The 23,414-nt window shown below is 44.7% G+C and overlaps 1 protein-coding gene across 3 annotated transcripts in view; it reads left to right on the top strand.

Moving 5' to 3' along the window:
* The first annotated feature begins 421 nt into the window (after nucleotides 1–421).
* The window catches only part of LOC136608059 (oocyte zinc finger protein XlCOF22-like), a 53,525-nt gene continuing 30,532 nt past the window's right edge, over nucleotides 422–23,414 (top strand). For all 3 annotated transcript variants that reach the window (XR_010790035.1, XM_066589083.1, XM_066589082.1), the window contains exons 1-5: nucleotides 422–504; nucleotides 12,431–12,519; nucleotides 12,896–13,048; nucleotides 18,875–19,054; nucleotides 19,138–19,261. Coding sequence is in view for 2 of the 3 variants with exons in the window: in XM_066589083.1 (XP_066445180.1) it covers nucleotides 12,953–13,048; nucleotides 18,875–19,054; nucleotides 19,138–19,261 (400 nt within the window). In the remaining variant the exon portion in view is untranslated. The remainder of the gene's footprint in view (nucleotides 505–12,430; nucleotides 12,520–12,895; nucleotides 13,049–18,874; nucleotides 19,055–19,137; nucleotides 19,262–23,414) is intronic.

The following is a 23,414-nucleotide window of genomic DNA, read 5'->3' as shown; positions in this document are numbered from 1 at the left end:
TCCACCAATGGGGCGCCATCCACGGGATTTACGGTCGTAGGGACAGAATCTGCTTGATATCCCCAACATAACCCGGGATTTCCTCTCTAGCCGCTCACACGGACGGAATAGGCCGCGCCACAAGCCGCCGGCGACCGGCAGATTCTGTTGCTGAAAACCTGCCTGCAATCCGCATCGAAACCTGTCAGACCGCTAGATTTGGAGTGGAATTGCGCACACCGGGATTTGGCGGCGTCCTGCGGTGTAATTCCGTCCCGTGTGAAAGGTCACTAATATGTACTTATGGCGGAGAATGATCAGCCGACTATCACTGACGGCTCTCATTTCTCCTACTCACGTCTATTTATCCTCCTCACTGCTGAGCTCCGCCCCTACTGATCACATGACAGTGACATCATCCCAGGTCCTGTTGCAGTGTAGCAGATACAGAGCAGGTTGTGGCCACAGCTATTGTGCTGTTCTCTCTGTTATCAGCCAGCATTCTTCAGAGACTTGTACATAGAGGTAAGAGGTGGTGGAGGGTCTTGTGGGGAGGTCAGACACGTTCCATGTGGTTATTACTACAGGGGTGCGGGGAGGTTATCCTCCAGTGGAGGGGGGAATGTATATGAGAGCGCTCACACAGGGGGGCGGGGGAGGTTATCCTCCAGTGGAGGGGGAATGTATATGAGAGCGCTCACACAGGGGTGCGGGGGAGGGTATCCTCCAGTGGAGGGGGAATGTATATGAGAGCGCTCACACAGGGGTGCGGGGGAGGGTATCCTCCAGTGGAGGGGGAATGTATATGAGAGCGCTCACACAGGGGTGTGGGGGAGGTTATCCTCCAGTGGAGGGGGAGGGTATAAGAGAGCGCTCACACGGGCGGATTGTCCGCAGGACGCGGCGCAGAGGCCGATATTGTCAATCAGTGCAGAACTTCTCCTGTTTTTCCCGCAGCCTTTAGTTGTGAATTCCGCCTCCTGGATGATAGAAATCCCCCCCAACAATCCCACAAGACGCCGTAATCACCAGCAGGAAGCTCTTCGCTGCGCAGTTTAATCTCGCGGTTTTGAAGTAAAGATGTGCGGGTTGTAACGGACGCGGAATTCCAGCCCCATAGAGATAACATTGTGAGGCCGAAATATCCGTGCGACTAATTCCATCCCGCGGGAAAGTTCCCTAAAGGCTAGTTTCACACGGGCAATATTTTTTTTTCTTCCTTTTTTGGGGGGGGGGATGTGACAAAAAAGACAAATACATCACCTAACAGCTGCTGTCCGCTCCGCTGCATATCTTCTCTGCAGCTCCCTGCTACTTTTCTTTAGACAATCATTCCTGGTCAGGGGTTTGAAAAACCACACCTCCATGAAGTGCTGCCTCTGATTGGCTGAGCCTAAACGGCTCTTTGATTCTTTCCACTCCCTTCCCAGTCCCAAACTGCAGCCCTCGATGATGGATCTCAGTGCCGAAGAGCTGGCTTCCTACTTCAAAAAGAAAACTGATGACATTCGTTATAGGAAATAACTTCCCAATCTATGATTAGCCCTGACCCTAGTCTTGTCAGCACTGCATCTAGCTGCTGCTCACTGTCTGTACTCAGAGCAACAACAGAGGAAGAAGTCTCAAAATTGCTTTCCTCTGCTCACCTCACCACATGCGCTAGCGAGCCTTTCCCCTCACACCTCCTCCGATCCCTCTCCCCAGTGATCATCTCCCATCTCGCCACTATTTTCAACCTCTCTCTCACCTCTGGCATCTTTCCCTCTTCTTTCAAACACGCCATCATATCCCCACTGCTAAAGAAGACGACTTTTGACTCATCTTATGCTGCTACCTACAGACCCATCTCTAATCTCACCTTCATCTCCAAACTACTAGAATGCCTTGTTTACTCTCGCCTTATAAGCTACCTATCAGAAAACTGTCTTCTCAACCCCCTACAGTCTGGCTTCTGACCCCTACACTCAACAGAAACTGCCCTTTTAAGGGTGTCAAACGACCTCCTGACAGCCAAATTGAGGGGCGACTACTCCCTACTGATCCTCGCCGACCTCTCCGCAGCTTTTGACACTGTTGACCACAAACTCCTCAGTATGCTTCGCTCCATCGGCCTAAAGAACACTGCCCTCTCCTGGTTCTCCTTCTACCTATCTGATCACTCCTTCAGAATCTCCTTTGCTGGCTCTACCTTTCCTTCTCTTCCCCTTGCTGTTGGGGCCCCCTCCTTTTCTCCATCTACACAGCCCCTATTGGACAAACCATCAGGAGATTTGGCCTCCAATACCACCTCTATGCTGATGACACCCAGCTAAACACTTCTTCCCATGACATCTCTGCATCTTTACTCCAAAACATCACCGACTGTCTGTCCGCTGTCTCTAACACTATGTCCTCTCTCTACCTAAAACTGAACCTCTCAAAAACTGACCTGCTGGTGTTTCCGCCCTCCACTGACCGACCTCATCCTGACATCTCCATCTCAGTGTGTGGCGCCACCATAACTCCCGGACAGCACACCCCCTGCCGTGGGGTCATATTCGATGCCGATCTCCCCTTTACCCCCTACATCCAATCTCTGGCCCGAACATGTCAGCTGCACATCAAGAACATCGCAAGAATCCGCTCTTTTCTCACCGTGGACACACTAAAAACTCTCACTGTTGCTCTCATCCACTCTCGCCTCGATTATTGCAACTCGTTGCTGATCAGCCTCACGCCAGACTCTACCCTCTCCAATCCATCCTGAATGCAGCAGCCAGGCTCATCTTCCTGTCCAGTCGCTACTCGGACGCCTCTGCCCTGTTGCCCTGTGCCAGTCACTGCACTGGCTGCCCGTTAAATACAGAATTCAATTTAAACTCACTACCTTCATCCACAAAGCCTTCCACAGCGCAGCGCCCCCCTATATCGCCTCCCTCATCTCAATCCATCACCCAGCCCGGGCTCTCCGCTCTGCTAATGAAACCAGACTGAGTGCCCCTTTAATTCAAACCTCTCATTCTCGACTTCCCGAATTCAAGACTTCTCCAGAGCAGCATCGGTCCTCTGGAACGCACTACCAAAGGCTACCAGAGCAATCCAGGACTTGCAGAACTTCAGACGTGCTGTAAAAACGCACCTCTTCAGGGAGGCATACCCTAAACCAAACCCCTCTCTACTCCGCCTGATAATATGCCACCTGACATATTGGCTGCAATTCCTGCTAGCCATTATAAACCGCCCCTGCAGTCATACCGATTCTGCCATCACACGGCTGAACGTCTGATCATTGTTTATGTGTATATCACCCCTCACTCTCCACCCCGCCATACCGTGCACATCTCCAGCCCCTTTACCTTCTGTATCACCCCATTACTTGTAGTATGTAAGCTCGTTGGAGTAGGACCCTCACCCCTATTGTTTCCATCAACTGATTACTATGTAACCGTGGTTCTGTAATTTTTGTACTTTTTGTCTTTCTGTATTTTCCCCTGTCTTTGTAAGCGCTGCGGAATATGTTGGCGCTATACAAATAAAGATTAATATTATTATTATTGCGGAAAACTGACCGCTTGTATGGAGGCTCTAGTAGCCTGTTGTACCGCCTCTAGCTTGCATACAAGATGTGATACGGGCAGGCATGGAGGTGCTAGTACCCTCTTGTACCACCTATAGCTTGGATACAAGATGTGATACGGGCGGGCATTAAGGCTCTAGTACCCTGTTGTACCGCCTCTAGCTTGGATACAAGATGTGATACAGGGGCATGGAGGCTCTGGTACCCTGTTGTACTACCTCTAGGTTGGATACAAGATGCGATATAGGCAGGCATTGAGGCTCCAGTACCCTGTTGTACTGTCTCTAGCTTGATTACAAGATGTGATAATGGGGGGCATGGAGGCTCTAGTACCCTGCTATACCGCCTCTAGCTTGGATACAAAATGCAATACGGGTGGGCATGGAGGATCTAGTACCTTGTTGTACCGCCTCTTGCTTGAATACAAAATGCGATACAGGTGGGCATGGAGGCTATAGTACCCTGTTGTACCGCCTTTAGCTTGGATACAAGATGTGATACGGAAGGTCATGGAGGCATGCAGGTTCCATATGGTATCCTGGGGCATATCACTCCACATTTTCTGTAACTGAGCTTCTAGATCATGCAAACTCATAGGCTGTTGAAGTTGGTGTCCCAGATGTTCCATACATGTTCTATTGGTGATTGATTTGGCAACCGGGCAGTCATGGAAGTGTTGCAATGTTATGGAGACATTCCTGTGCGGCCGAACATTAGCCTACTAGAAAATGCTTCTTGGAAATCCACCATGAGAACAACACGTGTCTGCAGGATGTCCTGAACATATCGCTGAGCTGTCATTGTCCCTCGTACCACTATTAGGGGTGACCGACTGTCATATGTGATGGCTCCCCAGACCATAACACCAGAAGTGGGAACAGAATTGAGGCACTCAACGCCTTGGTCTCCAGACATGAATACAGCTTTCATCTGTGCCAAAACTAAACCTGTATTCGTCACTGGTGACAACCCGGTTCCACTCCATAGCAGTCCAGTTTCATCGTTCACGACACCTTTGCAAATGGAGGCGAGGGTGGGTGTGAAAGGCAGAATACACAATGGGCGGCATGTGACCAAATGTCCTTCAACTAAGTGCCTGGAAATTGTTCCGATAGACATGAGCCTTTAATGGTGGTGTCACATGTCTCTGGGTGGTGGACAACAAAACAGTTGGATCTTCTCATACTTGTCATGCAATCAAACAATCCTATCCAGTGGTGGTCTGTCGGGGCGTCCTGATCCTGGTTGCCTTATGTGTCCTCACACATACACGGATACCAACACCTGCTAACAGTCTGGTCAGAAAAGCCCAGGTAGGGGGCAGTTTGTCAATATGACCATTCCAGTTCTTACATTCTAAAACACGCCCCCTCTTCAAGTCTGGTAACGGGGTGAAATCTCTTCTCTGCGCCGTAGAGGCGTCTAGTGGTCAATAAGTTCTACATAAGCGGAAGAAGAGGTCACTACACACAAGTAGCCTCGAGAGCCTTTTTATAGGCCAAGGGGTGGAAGTAATTTTAGGGCCTCAGGTGACAAGACCGGTCATCTAATTACCACAACTCTCATCATTTGTATATCTGCCTGAGATGGAACTGTTTGCCAAGTTTTGCAGCAAAACGACTTCTTCTTCTAGAGGCGGGATTATTTTGTTTTTTATGACTGTGTTGTACACACTGCTCAGTATTACGATGCCAGCTGTGATTAACAAAGACTGAGAAGAGAGAAGGTGCTGGACAAATAGCTGAAGAAACCTCTTGGATTGCCTGAAGGATGGAGAATAAATGCATTAGCATAGGATTGACCCAACACATTCCTGTCAGATATGGCTTCATCAGGGGTTACGGAGAGAGCTAGAATTGTCTGCTGATAGAAGTGATCCCGCTCATACATCGTTGGACCACAAGGAGACCGATCACTTCTACTGCATAGATGCTGATGGGAGACAAGCCCCGTCTTGTGCAGCACTAAGGTGTTGGAGGTAAGTAAGTGTGCAGCATCTGAACTAGTAGTAATACCGTTCACAGTTTATTAGGATCCCACTGAGTGAGATAGAGAATATAGGATGGTTGTTCCCCAAGACACAGATGTTATCAGAGATAGCAGGAGGCCCAGCAACAAGGAGAGTATAAAGACTAATAGCTTTTTCTATCTACGACCACCCATGTTCTTCCTCCAGAGTATTATACCAGCTATCTGATGGTTCTAAAATAGTCCTGCAGTAAAAAAAACTCATCCACACAGATACAAACAGGTGTATAATAGAGCAGCTGCAGCTTCTTACCGTGACATACCTGATAGATCTGTGACTGAAAGAAGCCTGAGATTAGATGAATAACTTGGTGTAACCTCCTCATACAACATTATGCTATTAGCACAGAGAAGAGCAGAGCATCAGATAGATTCCTCTATATACCTGCCAGCATGAGCGGTTGCGAACGGATGGAGGTGCGTGAGTGGTTGTAAATGGGCTGAGGCGTATCTGGAGTGTGATTTAGTCAATCTTCACTACTTCCATAAGTAAATTGTAAATCCCCATTAGGATGAGCTCCATGCTTCCTTGATCAGCCGATCGAGGGTGCATTCTGTTGCGCAAGATGCGTGCTTGTCAAACATTTGGAAGTCCAAATCCTGGATCTAAATGAGCAACTGGCAAGACTGAGAACCATTGACAACATGGAAAGTAGTTTGGTGCTCACTGAGCAGGCACTTGCTGGGGTAGATGCCGGGGTGGATGGTAGTTCGGAAGAGCAGGGGGAGCAGGCAGCTAGCTGGGTGACAGATAGAAGAGGTAGAGGGAAGAGAACCAGGGAGGCTAGTCCTGTACTTGCACACCCCAACAAGTTTGCAAAGTTGGCAGATGAGGGGCATGCCATTACAGAGCCAGCACCGCTGCAGCACAACATGCCCTCTGAACGCCAGGAAGATGACTGCTCCAGTAAGGAGGGGACTAGGAGCGCAGGGAAGGCTAGACTGGTCCTAGTGGTGGGGGATTAAATTTATAAGGGGATAGATAGGGCAATCTGCCACAAAGACCGGGATTGTCAAACTGTGTGTGTTTTCCTGGTGCTCGAGTTCGACATCACGGATCAGATCGACAGATTATTAGGAGGGGGTGGTGAGAATCCAGCGGTCATGGTGCACATTGGCACCAATTAACAAATTAGAGGTCAATGGAGGGCCCTCAAAAAACGATTTCAGGGACCTAGGATCCAAGCTTAGGGCGAGGACCTCCAAGCCACACTAGAAAGGCAGCAGGATCTTAGGGAGGTAAACAAGTTGCTCCGGAGTTGGTGTAAGAAGGATGGCTTTGGGGCCCTGGAGAACTGGGCTGACTTTGCTGTCGGCTACAGGCTCTACCTTAAGGACGGGCTGCAACTTAATGGGGAGGGTGCAGCTGTGCTTGGGGAGAAGATGGCTAGAAGGTTGAATGAGTGCTTAAACTAGGGACTAGGGGGGAGGGCAAAAAGAGAAACAGGTGGGTAGACAGTGTAGATAGCGACCTGGGACCAAGTAATGGGAATGGGGGTCAAGCAGTTGGTGAGGTTAGTACAGTTAGAACAACCACCACCATAGAAATTGTATGGCTACGAATGCAAGAAGTGTGTGAGCTTGAAGCAGGAATGACTGATGAAAATTACGATATAGTCGGAATAACGGAAACATGGCTTGATGATAATTGCGATTGGTGAATCTACAGGGTTACAATCTCTTCAGAAGAGACCGTGGGGAACACAAAGTGGAGGGGTATGTCTGTAAGTTAAATCCTACCTAATGCCGAGGATAAGGGAAGAGATAGGTGTAGGAGATGAACATGTGGAATCTCTGTGGGTAGAAATACAGTGAGAAAGAAACAACCAAATCCTGATAGGGGTTTTCTATAGACCACCAAAAGCAACAGAAGAAACTGAAATATTATTATTAAGGCAAATAGAAGAGGGGTCAAACTGCAATTAAGTAATTATTATGGGGGACTTTAATTATACAGATGTAATATGGGAAGACGAAACCTGCAAATCTCACAAGGGTGATAAGTTCTTAAGAACAAATAAAGATAACTACCTTACCCAACTGGTACAGGAGCCAACTAGAGGGAGGGTCACTCTGGACTTATTAATAAACAATAGAATCTTGGGGGTGCGGGTTGAGGGACACTTGGTCACAAAATAATTAATTTCCATCTGTCATTCAGCTGGAAGCCTTAACAGGGAGCGACAAAAAAACTAAACTTTAGTAAAGCAAAATTTGATCAGCTCAGAACCACTATCGGTAACATTAATCGGGACAATATCCTCATAAATAACAGTACAGACGACAAATGGGGGTTTAAAAATATCCTAATTATCTGTGAGCAGTTCATACCCTTTAAAAGCAAAAGAACTACAAGTAGAAGGAAATCAATCTGGCTCGACAAGACTGTAAGGGGGGCAATAAACAAAAAAAGAAAGCGTTTAAATTACTAAAACAAGAAGACAGCGAAGAAGCGCTAAATTCATACAGGAAAAAAACATGTAAAGAAAAGATCAAAATTGCTAACGATGAGGCAGAGAGATTGATTTCCAAAGAGAGCAAAAATAACCCTAAACTATTCTTCAATTATATAAACAGTAAAAGGATTTGCACTGAAATAATGCAGGAAAAACCATAGAAGACAATGGGAAGGGGGGTAAGGCAAATCTATTAAATAGTTTTTTTCAAGTGCATTTATGAATAAAAAAGAAAAGTCACACGAGATGCAGGGGAATAAAATGAACCCCCCACAAAATATCAGATGCCTAACACAGGAGGAAGTGCAGAGCCGGTTAAAGGGGATTAAAATTGATAAATTGCCAGGCTCAGATGGAATACACCCAAGGGTTCTAAGGGAACTAAGTGACGTGATAGCTAGACCGCTATTTCTTATATCTATGGACACTAATGTGACCGGGTTGTAGCACTGGATTGGCGCATTGCCAATGTGGTTCCAATATACAAAAAGGGGTCTAAAAAAGAGCCTGGTTACTAAAGGCCAGTAAGTCTCACTTCCACAATTGGTAAAATATTCAAGGGGTTTCTGAGACACCATTCTAGAATACCTCAAGGAAAAAAATGGCATAACTCCTCATCAGCATGGGTTTATGAGGGGTCGATCATGTCAGACCAATCTGATAAGCTTCTACGATGAAGTAAGTTCTAGGCTAGACCTGGGAGAGTCCATTGATCGCGTATATCTGGACTTCTCTAAAGCATTTGATACTGTGCCACATAATAGGTTGATATATAAAATGAGACAGCTCGGTCTGGGTGAAAAAGTGTGTATCTAGGTAAAAAATGGCTCGGAGATAGAAAACAGTGGTAATAAATGGTTTGTACTCTGATTGGTCCTTTTTTTGCTAGTAGGGTGCCATTCTGATCAATATATTTATCAATGACTTGATAGAGGGACTGCACAGTAAAATATCAATATTTGCAGATGACACAAAATTATAGAAGATAATACAACAAAGGATATTGTACAGCTACAAAAGCACCTAGATAAACTGGGGGCTTGGGTAGAAAAATGGTTATGCACATGGGCAGAAGAAACTGATGTCACCAATGCACCCTAAATGGGGTTCTGCTAGGGAAAAGTGATATGGAAAAAGACCTGGGGGTATTAGTAGACTGTAGACTCAACTGGAGCAACTAATGCCAGTCAGCTGCTGCAAAAGCAAATGAAGTCTTGAGGTGCATTAAAGGAGGCATAGGGGCGAGAGGCGAGAACATAATTCTTCCAGCATATAAGGCACTTGCCAGGCCTCACATGGAATACTGCGTACAGTTCTGGACACCGGTGCTCAGGAAAGATGTTGCAGTGCTTGAGGGGTTTCAAAGAAGGGCAACTAAATTAAAAAATAATATGGGAGGACTGGAATACCCAGAGAGACTGTCAAAATTGGGATTATTTACCCTGGAAAAAAGATGGCCAAGGGGCGACCAAATAACTATGTGTAAATACATTAGGGGACAATACAAGGATCTCTCCTATGATCTGCTTATTCCCAGGACTGCGAAGGTAGCAAGAGGGCTTCCTCTATGTCTAGAGGAAAGCAGGCTGCATCACCAACATAGAAGGGGGTTCTTTACTGTAAGAGCAGTGGGACTGTGGAGCTTTCTGCCTGAGGACGTGGTGATGGCAAAATACATAGGAGTTTAAGAGGGAACTAGATGTCTTTCTAGAGTGGAAGGACATTACAGGATATAGACATTAGGTGACCAGCGGGATTGTTGATCTCAAATGTTGATCCAGGGATTACTCTGGCTGCCATTATGGAGTCAGGAAGGAATTCTTTTTCCTCCAAATGAGCTAATTGGCTCTTTGTGTTTTGTTTTTTTTTGCTTTACTCTCAACCAACAAGGGGTTGAAACAGGCTGAACTAGATGGACATTGTCTTCATTCAGGCTAACATACTATGCTTCCTCCAGAGTTTTATACCAGCTATTAGTCTTTATACTGCTTATGACTGGAGTTTTCACACTGAGGACTTCTGCTATATCCTAATAAACTGTGTATTATTAATACTAGTTGAGATGCTGCATACTTTCTTACCTCCAACATGGCCCAGCTAGTGGGGCACTCGGGTTTCCAGAGCAAGGTTGGCCAAGCAAAAGTTCATTTTTAAAATCTGAAAATATTACTACATTTTTTTAAACAGTTTCTTTTGTAGAACTGCATTATTATGAGATAAGTTGTTTAGATTTCTAAGCTCAGTTAGTTGTCCATGAACTTGGGGGAAACCTTACAGTGAGTGGAGATTTTCAGGGATTTGTTAACCTGCAGGTGGGGATAAATGGTGTTGGGAATCTGACAACCCTGTCTGCCGCATCCGGCATTACTCTACCATCTCCAGACACTCACATGACCATCCTTTCTGTTCTCATTCATCGCGATATTAACCCTTTCCAATCCACTGTCTGACGTCTAAAGACATTCTGATTGAAGACTGTACAGCTCTGATGTCCGAAGACGTCCGGCAGGGTATTCTTACTGTATATTACTGGCCACTCTGTTGTCAGGGGCCTCTCCAGCATGTCCCATACCGCAGTACTGGCTCTAGCCAGCAGATGGCACCATTGTGTAACGGCAGAAAGAGAAAACCCCCTAGGAAACCCTGAATCTAAAATTGGATTGCAAAGGATTAAATTTTGAATTTCCATTAAATAATGCGACTCCAATAACACACAAGTGCCGTTTATTGTGTTTGTAAGGGATGGGGTTGTTTTTAGATCACCTCATCATTTTTGTCGAGGTTAGATAAAAGGTTTTTTTAGATCGTTAACTTGTTGGTTAGTCTGATTATAACAGTAGAGTGAATTTGATAGTTAATACATTTAGATAATTTTATCGATGGGAAATAGTGATGATTCTTCCAGATTTGGTGAAGCCGAAATGTCAAGTTCAAACTACAAGGAGAAATCGGCTCCTTTACAATGAAAAATTCAAGCTGAAAGATTGGTGAAAGAATCAGTCGGCGGTCAGACTATCAGAAAATGTTATTAAGGCAAATACTGAACAAGAAGCGAATGCACCCCATGATTTACTAGTAACGTCTGCGGAGCCGATTGCATCTCCTAGTACTACGGCACAAACCACCTCCAGCTGCAGCCAACCTGTTCTTCTGCCGGCTGAATGTAGTAATGATTGAAGATACTTCGTCTTCTGAAGGAATCCCAGAGGAGGAGGAGAAGGAAGGTTCAGCTGAGAGATTTCCATCAATCCTGATGATACAAATACGCTGATGATACAAATCTAGCGCTGCATTATGATAACGCTGATCTGGACGACCCGCGCACGGGGCCATTAGAAATCATGGAGAGTCTGAGACAGAAAATTATCTCTTCTTATACAAGAAAACAGCGAGAGGAATTGGGAAATCCATTCTATAACTCAACTGAATGGCGACTGTTCATCGATAGCTCAAAGTGGAACTTAAACTGTGACCTCCTCCTTAGGTGTTTCTGACAAAACCTAGAACTATGTTTTGATCATTGTCTTGCTGTAATATGAACCCCTGACCAATTAGGGATACACCAGTATCAATATGCCGGGTATCCCTTTTTGTCTAGTGTGCAAGTTGCCAATACTGGATCCAGCAAAAGAGCCTCAAACCATCACGCTTTCTTCTCCATGTTTGATATTAGGTGTCACACGCTCAGGAATCATCCTTTCACCTATGTGATGGCATACAAGTACCCTGTGTGATGTACCAAAGATGTCAAATTTTGATTTATCAGTCCATAGGACCACCTTCCACCCTGTAATAATCTACTGAAGGTGCTGCTTGGCTCAGGCAGGTCTGTTTTTTTTTTTTTTTATAACTTTGTAATCTTAGTGGCTTTCTTACTGATACTCTAGCTCTCAAACCTGCAGATAGAAGTCTTTACATCACAAATGAAATTCAGGTTTGTTTAATTTTTGCTGCATTAAGCTGTACTTGAAGATTTAGTGCTGTGAGGCACAGATCACACAAACTGTTGACTCTTAAAAACCTGTCGCCTGACTTTATAGTGGTCTTCTGTCTGTCAGACCTCTTCCTGTCAGTTTCCAAGTGCCTCTTGATGGAATAGGAAACTGTACTGACTGCCACCTTGGATTTCTTGGCCATTTTCCTGTAGGACAGACCTATACTTCTAAGGGTTATAATTGTCTCTCTGTTGTCTTTTGGTTAATTCTCTTTTTTCTTGACACTGTGATAGCAATATGCTCCGTCCTGAAGAGCAAAACTGGCCAAATCCTGCCCTAGTGGGTGTTGTAATGCAGTCTGTTCCAACACTGGTTATATAGAATCCAAGGGTTTGAAGGTAATCTACAAAAATTGAGACACCTGTAGGAATAATTCACACCCAATTTTAAACCATTATTTGCTGATTGTTCTGCAGGACAATTGTCTTTGATGTGTTCTCTGAAAAAAATCTCATACTAAGAAGTGAAGGAAGTGGCAGAAGGTAGAAATCGATAGGAGCAGATGGTAAGTAGACTGCATTTTTTTGTAAGATAGGAGTGCAGAGTTTCATTATTTACTACATGTCCACAGAATATGCCATAAATGATAATGTGGGTTCGGCCTCTGACACGCACCCACTATATGTGCAGCCAGGGGTCCACAGCAGGTACATCCAAGAGGACAATGAATGAAGAGGAGGCCACACATGTACAGCTCTCTGTTCACATCTATGGGAGTTATGGAAACAGCTTGGGCAGCAACCTAGATATTTAGGGCAAATCCCTAGAATCCATATAGTGAAGAACCTGATTCTCTCAGTGATCAATAAGTGAGGAGCTGTATTTCATACGTGATGATATTTCTAGTAGGATTTAGAGCCTCTTATTTTTATTTTTTTAAGGTGCAGTACTAGATTCCTCCAGGCGATCCTCTTTTTTCATCCAAATTGGTCCTTCCCATGAATGAGCCACCAAGGATGAGCAAGGATGGGAATGATGTTGCCATAAGAATATTAAACATCTCCTTAGAGATCATCTACCTGCTGACCGGAGAGGTAAGCTGTTCGTTCTATATTTCTATGATCTTTATTGTATTATGTATCAAGTCTAAGGGAAGAGCAAATCCATTCTAGGAAGTAATGGGAACAATCCAGTATCCTGTATAACGGCTTCCAGACCTTCCAAGTGAGGAAGAACTAAAGAACTGAACAGCAGAGAATGTGAAGATCGGCCCCCAATATAGTCAGTTCTGTATGGTGGGAACCAATGAGCTAATAGTAATGTTGTAGGGGCAATGAGAATGGGAAGTAGGCTCCTTCTAATAAGGAGGAAAGGGCAGCCAGGAACCAACAGGATCACAGGGACTGAGTTTGACCTGGAGATTTGGACCATCTAGTCTGCAATTATATTACTTCCTTTTTATTTATCCCTGGAGATTTGTATGTTTATCTTATTGCTGACAGGTAAATGGGAGGCTGCTGGACGGGGTGTATATCTCACCCAGATGCTTGGCCTGGGTGCGGTAGGGATCTAGTCCAGAACTTTCTTGTGGGTCCCAGTGAGCTCAGTTGAAAACACTGAGCTGATTACTGGGACATTAAAGACTGTAAGGCCATGAAGTTATAATCTGAGCCTGGAGGTGAGTGAAACTACCGTGGGTTCCTGATCAACATTTGCTGTAAACTAGTCTTGGGCAAGAAGAACCTTGCTGAGCCATGGTTTAGTTTGTATTCTGTTTTTTAATAAGCTCATGTGCCGCCAGTGGTGTAGTTTTTCCTTGGGTCACCTTGTTATTGACGAAATTTAAGAAAACTATAAAGCAACTTGAACTTTTATGTGGATTAAGTGACCCTCTATGACTTCTTATAACTCGGAGGAGAAGGCAGGAGGGTTTTTTAACCCTTTCTGCCTTTTCCTTCCCTGAGTACACAGCGCTCAATGAGCACTGTGTACTAGAAAGTGAAAGAGGAAGTGTAACTTCCACTATGGGAGTCGGGGGGGTCACGTGACTGCCAGGATTCCCTGCTACAGCAGAGCTGCAGGGTCATAGTAGACCCTGATCACTTTTGCCAGTGACTGTCACTACAGGTGATGTTTTCCCCTGTAACTAGGGCTCCTATAGATGCCCTACCTATAAGGGAAAGTGTCAAAAAAAAGAAAAAACATATGAATGTCCCCCAGAGGGACAAAATTACAGAATAAAACAACATGTACATAAGAAAGAAAATAACCCAAAACCGATGCGAATCAAAACCGTCGTTATAAGCGCCCTGCAAGCCAAAAGAATACATAATATATATCAAAACGTCCAAAACAAATAGAGGAACCTGTTCACATACTTTATTTTAGCCTTAATATGCAAATTTTTTTAAAAAAAGTGAAAAACATATTTAAAAAATCGCCCTATATGTCACGGGAAAAAAAATGAAGCAAAAATAATTTTGGTAGCTAAAGGAAAAGAATTAGGGCAGTTAAACCACCACATGGGTAAAAAGTGACTGGTCCTTTAAGGTACAAAACAGCCTGGTCCTTAAAGGGTTAAAAACTACAAGCCTGCAGATGTTTTGGGTGAAACCTACTCTTTTCATACAATCACCATCCCCTGCTATGGCGGAGCTCATCAAACAGTAGCTGCAAGCAAGTATTCAGCAACAAGAAGCATTTGATCAATGCCAGACAGACACCCAGCAGCAGGAACAGATTACCCTGCTAAAAGAAGCACTTCTGGCCCCCCTGAGAGAAGAGAGGAAGGGGCCCCGCAGCAGTTAGTCCAAGAGAGGCTGTGCAACGGTCCCTGCAAAAGATGACCGCTGAGGATGATGTCAAGGCCTATTTGATTGTGTTTGAGAGGGCTGCAGAAAGAGAAAAACTCCCAGAAGCTGAATGGGTGGCGGTTGTCACACTATACCTTTTTTGCTGAAATTTAAAAAGCGATAGTTTCATCCATGCCTTCTCTGTGGAGCTGTAGTGCTGGGTCGGACATGGACGCCAACCAGCTGATTGACCTTGTCCATAGATACCTCGCCACTGAGGACTAGCTCCATGACACCCCGGATACCCCTACCCTCCCCAGGAGTACCTAGCCTACCACGAGTATTAAAACTTCCATTTGTATGGGAAGAGTTGAAGTATGTCGGAAAAGAAGCTACGACTCCTGTGGTGGCACCACCTGCGCTGAGGTTTGAGCACAAAGGTCATGTCAGCCCTAGAAAGAACTCTCTGCCAAGGAAACCAAAGCTGTTGAGGTGCTGGAGGTGCCAGGAGTTGGGTCATGTCTTGGCCCATTACCCCTTAACCACCAAGCCTATGGAATGTGACAGAACTTGGCACTGCTCCTTGTTTGTAGAGCCAGTTTGTACTGCCTCACCAGGCCTAGAGTCTGAGCCACAGGAGTGTAAAGTTTAGTCACTTTGGTCCATGCCACCCTGGTAATTGAAGGCTATTCACCAGAGAAACACCTCAGTGTGATGTGTATCCATGGTGATACAAAGGCGTATCCTGTAGCTTTTGCTTCTATAGAGACAATGTCAGGAACTGTGTCCTATGAAATACGCATAGTTAAGAATTTGATGCACTGTATGATATTAGGACGTGATTTCACTCTGTTCTGGAACTTGTGGGGAAGAGCAACATCTCCTACTAAAGAGTCTGGTGTAACCCCCAGTGACAAAATGCAGGATGTACTGATTTTTTTTTGCAGGTCTTGTTCGGTGAAGATCCTTATCCCCTGCAGGGGGTGACTAATTTGGGAGGCTCATGTGAAAACTTTGGTACCGCACAGTTGAGAGATCCCACTTTCTTAAATGCATGAAAGAATGTTGTGGTTATAAATGTCGTACTGCAGGACCCGCTGCTGACCAACAATTTCCCCTTTTCTCCACTAGTAATAATCTGTTCTATAGAATAACTAAAAATAACAGGGAAACTTGAGCAGCTGGTCGTACTAAAACCATATAGACATAAGGTTCTGGACATGGCACATAATCATGCACTTGGGGACTGATCAGATGTAAGACCGAGTCCTGCAGAGGACTAATAAATAAGTAAAATAATACTGAATCTTGCCCCATTTGTCAGCTGTCCGCTCCTGTATCACACTTTTGTAGCCCGTTAGTGGCTTTCCCAATTATCGAGGTACCTTTTGAAAGGATTGGGATGCATCTAGTTGGGCCCTTAGTCAAGTCGTCAGGAGGACATCAGTATATTCTAGTTGTACTGGATTATGCTACGTGTTATCTGAAAGCTGTTCCTTTAAAAAATACTACTAGCAAAAGTATTGCATGGGAGTTGTCCCTTATGTTTTCCAGGACAGGTATTCCTAAAGAAATCCTTAGTGACCAGGGGGCACCGTTCATGTTCAAGATTATGAAAGAGCTGTGCCACCTCTTTAAAATGAAACACATACGCACCTCTGTGTACCACCCTCAAATAGATTGATTAGTGGAGAGGTTTAATAATACCCTAAAAGAGATGTTAAAAAAGATGGGCATGATTGGGACCGTCTATTACATTACCTGATGTTTTCCATTAGAGAAGTGCCACGGGTTTCTACAGGGTTCTAGCCCTTTGAATTGGTCTATGGGCATCACCCAAGGGGGCTGCTAGACCTAGCCAAGGAAAGATGGGAAACTAAATTGACTCTCTACAAGAGTATTATTGAGCATGTGGAATAAATGCAGGACTGCATTGTGACGGTAATGCCTATTGTTAGAGAACACCTGCAGACGGCACAAGAGGCCCAAAGCAGGGTGTATAATCAGTCTGCTAAGATTAGAAATCTTTACCCTGGGGACCCGTCCTGATCTTAATACCCACAGTTGAAAGTAAATTTCTCACTAAGTGGCAAAGTCCCTATGAGGTCATAGAGAAAGTTGGAGACACAAATTTATAAAGTACACCAGCTGGGCAAAAGAAAACCAAACCAGAATTACCATGTCAATTTAATTAAGCCCTGGAAAGATAGAGAATCTTTAGGGGCCTTGAGGGTTAGGAAGGTAAACCCGCAGCCACCCATTCAGAATAGGCGATACCCTCTCAGTACGCCAACTGCAAAAGGCTAAGGAAATAAAAGCAAGTTCTCTGTGATTGGCTGAGCCGCGGCGCTCGAGAACCAATCAGAGGCAGCACTTCCTGGAGGCGGGGTTTTTGAAACCCTGGACCAGGAAGCACTCCCTGAAGACTACAAACAAGTGCCGGAGCAGCAACGGAGATGTGCGAAGCGGTCAACGTCTCTTAAGTCATGTATTGTTTTTTTTGTTGTTGTTTTTCATGCAGCTGAGGCTGAAAATTCTGGCAAAACAGCGTTATAAAATCGCAATATTACTACAAGAAAACACAGTGATATCGCGCAGAACACAGATGTGATATCACTGCGATTTTCTTGCAGCAATATTGCGGTCTCCCGTGTGAAAGAGGCCTAAAGGGCAACTCTGGGATAGTATAACCTGCTTTAATTATTCCTTTCTGGACATTGCCCTCTTCATTTGGGTCTTGTAATCTCATTGTGACCACCTGGGAATTACTTGTCTCCCTGTGACTCCTACAAAGAATGGACTTGGCTCTTTCTGTATTCCTGAATGATGAAATTAAATGGACTGTACCACACAGGCTCTTCATAGGGGATAGGAAATCCTACTACTGGTGATTTAGAGGCTCCTATTTCACAGTTATAATAGAGGAGATGGCAGCTCACCTTTCTGACTGTTTACATGTAGTCTGTAGCTTAGGTCAATATAAGGGGTAATGATAATCTCAGCAGACAGAAATGGTACTGGCTGTAGCTGGTCATGTGATGCTTCACTGATGCATCATGTGACTGCTAACACATCATAAAAGGAATGGAAAGCAAGGAGAAATCTAAAAATGAAGATGGTGTCTGATAAGTATCAGACAAAAGACTATATTGCATGGAAGTAACTGCAATGTACATCTCAGATACCCAGAGTGAGAGAGAAGAGCGGGTGAGGGGGCAGATAAATAAAATGTGATTTCACTGGATGTCCCTTTAAATTCACTTACTTCTGATTTTCCAACCACATCCACTAGAAGTTTGTTTGAAGCATCTACTACTCTTTTAGTAAAATAATATTTTCTGCCATTGCTTTTGATCTTCCCTCCCATTAGTGTCAGATTGTGCCCCTTGTTCATGGGTTTAGTGTCTTCCCTCCTGTAACATACAATATATGAAGGTTTCCATCATGTTCTCTCCTTTACCTTCTCTCTCCTTCAGGAACAAATCTCACTGTAATACAGATATATAATGACGGGACCAACAACAAGGTGCTTATCACTGCAAAAGGATACCGCTTTACCAATATACTGCTTTATTAGAAATATGGAATATCATTAACCTCAGTATATACACGGAATAATAAAGAATATTGTTTGTTTTGGGGTCAGGGGTTATACAGAAGGTATTACTGCAGTAATCACAGTTTTTTGCTTCGAACTGTGAAGGTCCTGTGATCTCCCTGCCTATCTGTGGAGCGATCGCCCTGACAAGAGCGACCCCACTCAATGTGGGCCAACCCTGTTGAAACCCTAAATACCCTAAGACCAACACCCCAAGGGGCAGTACTTATGTATTCGGTTGCTGCAGCAGTCCGGCAGTTTTATCAGACGAAAAAGTCCTGCAGTCGGTGCTGGAGGCTCTAAAGAAAAGAGCCTTAAGATCTTTGTCTTTCCTGATCAGTTTTAAGAGATCTTCCACAGTTTTTGTAGTCCATCTTTAGACTTGTTCTATCTTGTGTGTGTCTTGAGAACTGAACACAGTATTCCAGACATGGTCTCACCAGACCTCTATACAGCAGGATCACAATCACTCGCTTTCTACTGAGAGAGGAATACTGGGTTCAATTCTCTGTGTCTCTCTCCATACACAGGATTACATGATGGTGAAGAAGACATCGGGTCACGGTACGACTCCCAACCGCCATCTCCGTGAGTCAGGAGGATGGAGCAGGAGCCAGACCCCCATCACAGAGGCTCCTCCTCACTTACCGATACATGAGCAGAAGATCCTAGAACTGGCCAACAAGATCACTGAGCTGCTGACTGGAGAGGTGACCCTGCTGGGAATGCTGGGTAATTATACAGTAACAGCACTAGAGGAGTCTGGGTAATGACGGTATCATTGTGTTGTCAGGTTCCTATAAGGTGTCACGATGTCGCTGTCTATTTCTCCATGGAGGAGTGGGAGTATTTAGAAGAATGCAAGGATCTGTACAAGGACGTCAAGATAGAGGACCACCAGCCTCCGATATCGCAAGGTAAGAAGAGACATACAAGATACAGTATATGTAACACTATTTATATTTATTTTTCTCAACGTCTCGTTCCCACATACTATGGGCACCAGTAGCTGTCTTGAAGCCTTGATACCATCTTGTGCAGTGCATTTCCATGTGAGCAGTATGACATTTAATCTAGAATCTCACCAATTAGGCTCTTTCATATCACTTTAGAGCCCTATCTTTGCTATATGTGTCAAACGTATCCATATCGCTCCATCCACTAGAAGAAGTTTCTACTTCGGATCTTATTTCTGTTCTCCTCTCTGTGGGCAGCTTCTAGTGCAGGCGAACAGATTCTGTGTGTGAACCCGCAGCCGTCGGGAATCAAAACCATCTTGAATTTCCTAATGAGGTACCGAAAAGAAACAGAAATCTACTATTGCTAGGTGAATGGCTGTGAACCCCTTCTGAGGTGATACGCCAGCCAACAATTAGACCATTTAACTCGTTACGTGTCTTCACATCCTGGGTGTCTGGGCATTAATCTACAGGGCTGTAAATACACGCCGACCCTGTAAACTAAAGCTGCGGTCTGTGTGTGTGACCGCTCCCTGGTATCAGCTACTGGAGGTAGCCGATGGCCTGGAGCTGTCATAGGGGGACGCGGTGTGCGCCAATTCCCCGCCAATTACGTGATCACCATTATCCGATGGATAACAGCAATTGCATGAAGGTTGAAATAAGGTTAATGTTTCATCTCTCCTCACTGATCGGATCCGTGAGAAAAGCTGAAATTACTGATCTCCGTGACGTACCGCAGCGATCTGGTCCTGCAAGGACCTGCAGCTGCCTTCTGCGCATGCTCGCCTGAGGTAAAATGTTGAGCACATACATAGAAGGCCAGAGAGCCTGGGAAGTTTAAAATCTCCCTGTTCCCAGCTAACAAGAGTAGCCAAGAGCAGGGAGATGTCACCGAGGGCCGCAGTATGTGGTCCCCAGTCGCAGAGATCATGTAAAGTACAAAAAAAATGCTAAGTTTGTTTCACACCCCTTACAGATTAGAAATGAAATTACTTACCTAAGGCCCCTGGAATTTTTCCCTGATGGGATCTTTATGCATGGACTTTTCCCCGGTTACTGCGCATGTGCCTGTCGGTAAAGTGGTGGACGCAAGCGTAGAAGATGAGGAGGGCCTGGGAAATTAAAAATCTCTTTGCTTCTGGCTACTAAAGGTAACCAAGAGCCTGGAGCAGTAACCGAAAGCCACGGTGAGCGGTGCCCGGTCACGATCAGTGGTCCCCGGTCACGATCAGTGGTCCCCGGTCACGTGATCGCCATTTTCCAGTGGATAGTGGGGATCACATAAAAGTTTAAATGAAAGAATTTAAGTTTACTTTCCCTTCACCAATGAAATCCGTGAGGGCAAATGAAACTTCTAACTGGAGGCCTTCGCATTTGAACCCCGACGCGATCATCCTCCACAGACCTTCCACGGCTTCTGCGCATGTGCCCTTTGGCAAAATGGTGGACGCAAGAGCCTGGAGCGGTGATCAAAAGCTCTTTTGAGCGGTACCCGGTCACGTGATTGCCGTTATCAAATGATATAAAAAGGTAGCGATCTACCTTCGGTTGGTCTCACACGACTGGATAGCAATTGTGGATTCTGCATGCGTTAGATCAGCGGTAATTGGTGGATCAATCAAGTATATTGGATTACACAATTCTGCTTACATTAGCGGGTTGGAATCGCGTAATCCACTCGCAGAAACAGAACGCAGCATGTTTTATTTTACTGTGGATGTCGGCAACATAGAGCCCATTGTGCTCTATGATCGCAGATATACTTGCAGCCCATGCGCAATTACATTGTGTACGGGCTGCGGGTACCCGGGTCATCACTAGGCGACGGAGCGGGAAATATATCCAAAAAAAGGTGTACTGCGCGTGATCGCCTGTGTGAGTACGCAGTTATGCGCAGTAGATTACGCGGCCGTACGTAGGACTGCTGCTGGACTCCACAAGCAGATTCCACATACGGCCGTGTGAGTCTGGCATTATTTAGATCACTACCTGTAAGGCCTATGTAATTTACAAGAAGCCGCGGGTAGTTAATTTTTTGAGTGAGCAGTTGGGCCTGGAATTTTTTCAGTAGTGCCTTGAAATCCAACGGGCGTTCCCTCCATTATAGGCCTAGCCGTGTGTTCTGTAACTAGATTAGGGCCACAATGGGTATGTTTCTGAACACGGGACAAACAGGGGTATCCATTTTGGGGTGAAAGTCTTCATTCATATGTACGCTGTACGAAAAAACAGTTTCTAAAATGACGCAATTGACAAAAAAGTGAAAATCATGTTTCTTTCCTTCTGCTTTACTTAGATTCATTTAAAAGCTGTGGGGTCAAAATATGCAGTACACCCCTAGAGGAATTCGTTAAGGGGTCTAGTTTTCAAAATGGGGTCATTTGTTGGGGTTCTCCATTGTTTTGGCCGCTCAAGGGCTCTACAAGTGGGCAATGGGGCCTAAATCACCTTCAAGCAAAATGTCCGTTAGGAGCAGCCGGTGGCTTTCAGAACAGTTTGGGCCCTGTTGTGCATAGAGACATAATATTAGGGCTACAATAGGTATGTTTCTGGACACGGGACAAACAGGAGTATCTATTTTGGGGTGCAAATCCTCATTTTCATGTGCGCTATAGAAAAAACAACCAATCTTTAAAATGACATATTTGCAAAAATATAAAATTTTATTTTTTCTCCTCTAAATTGCAATAACTCCTGTAAAAAACGGTGCGGTCAAAATACTCCCTGACCCCCCTCAGCGAATACATTAAGGGTTTTTTTTTTTTAAATTCGGGTCATTTGGTGGGTTATCTATCATTCTTACACCTATGAGCCTTTTGCAACCTTGGCTTGGTGCAGGAAAACAAAATGTTCCTTAAAACCTAAATGGTTTAAAAAAAAAAAACTATGGTTTTTCCAATTTGCTTCCAGAATAATGTGAGCAGATGGAAATCTATATATTATAAATTTGTACAGTACTTTTGCATATATTTGAGATATTGGAGTTGAAAATGTGACAACTTTATAAATGTGATAAACATACACAAATTCTATCGGTCTATTTTTACCACCTACATGAAGTACAACATGTGCCAAAAAAAACAATGTCAGAATCACTTGGATATGCAAAACCTTTACGGAGTTATTTTATATTAAAGTGACACGTGTCAGATTTCCAAAATTTGGCCTGGTCATTAAAGGGGTTGTCCCGCGCCGAAACGGGTTTTTTTTTTTTTTTCAACCCCCCCCCCCCCCCCCTGTTCAGCGCGAGACAACCCCGATGCAGGGACCTAAAGAAAGCTTACCGGAGCGCTTACCTTAATCCCCGCGCTCTGGTGACTTCTATACTTACCGGTGAAGATGGCCGCCGGGAACCTCTTCCTCCGTGGACCGCAGCTCTTCTGTGCGGTCCATTGCCGATTCCAGCCTCCTGATTGGCTGGAATCGGCACGTGACGGGGCGGAGCTACACGGAGCCCCATAGAGAACAGGAGAAGACCTGGACTGCGCAAGCGCGGCTAATTTGGCCATCGGAGGGCGAAAATTAGTCGGCTCCATGGGAACGAGGACGCTAGCAACGGAGCAGGTAAGTATAAAACTTTTTATAACTTCTGTATGGCTCATAATTAATGCACAATGTACATTACAAAGTGCATTATTATGGCCATACAGAAGTGTATAACCCCACTTGCTGCCGCGGGACAACCCCTTTAAGGCGGAAACCGGCTAGGTCACTAAGGGGTTAAATGCTGCTGTCAGAATTGTTTACCTGTCAAAATGCAGTATAATTAAATACTGTGGTATTACATTATACTGTATGAGTGCTCAAACGATCACAACTTTAAGCCCCCTGTGGGGATTTCAAAAATAAAAAGTAAAAACTACGTTTTTTTTTTAATTGTTGGCAAAATCAAAATAAAGTTTAAAGAAAAAAACCTTTTCCCATAAACACTCCTGACCCCCCTCAGTGAATACATTAAGATGTGCATTTTTTTTAAAATGGGGTCATTTGTGGGGGTATCCATCATTTGGTCACCTATGAGCCTTTGCAATCTTGGCTTGGTGCAGGAAAACAAAATGTTCCTCAAAATGTTGATAATTAATGTTACATTTGTACGCCTCTTAAAGAA

Source organism: Eleutherodactylus coqui, chromosome 1, assembly GCF_035609145.1.
Source record: "Eleutherodactylus coqui strain aEleCoq1 chromosome 1, aEleCoq1.hap1, whole genome shotgun sequence".
Taxonomy (NCBI): domain Eukaryota; kingdom Metazoa; phylum Chordata; class Amphibia; order Anura; family Eleutherodactylidae; genus Eleutherodactylus; species Eleutherodactylus coqui.
This window is presented reverse-complemented; position numbering and strand designations above follow the sequence as displayed.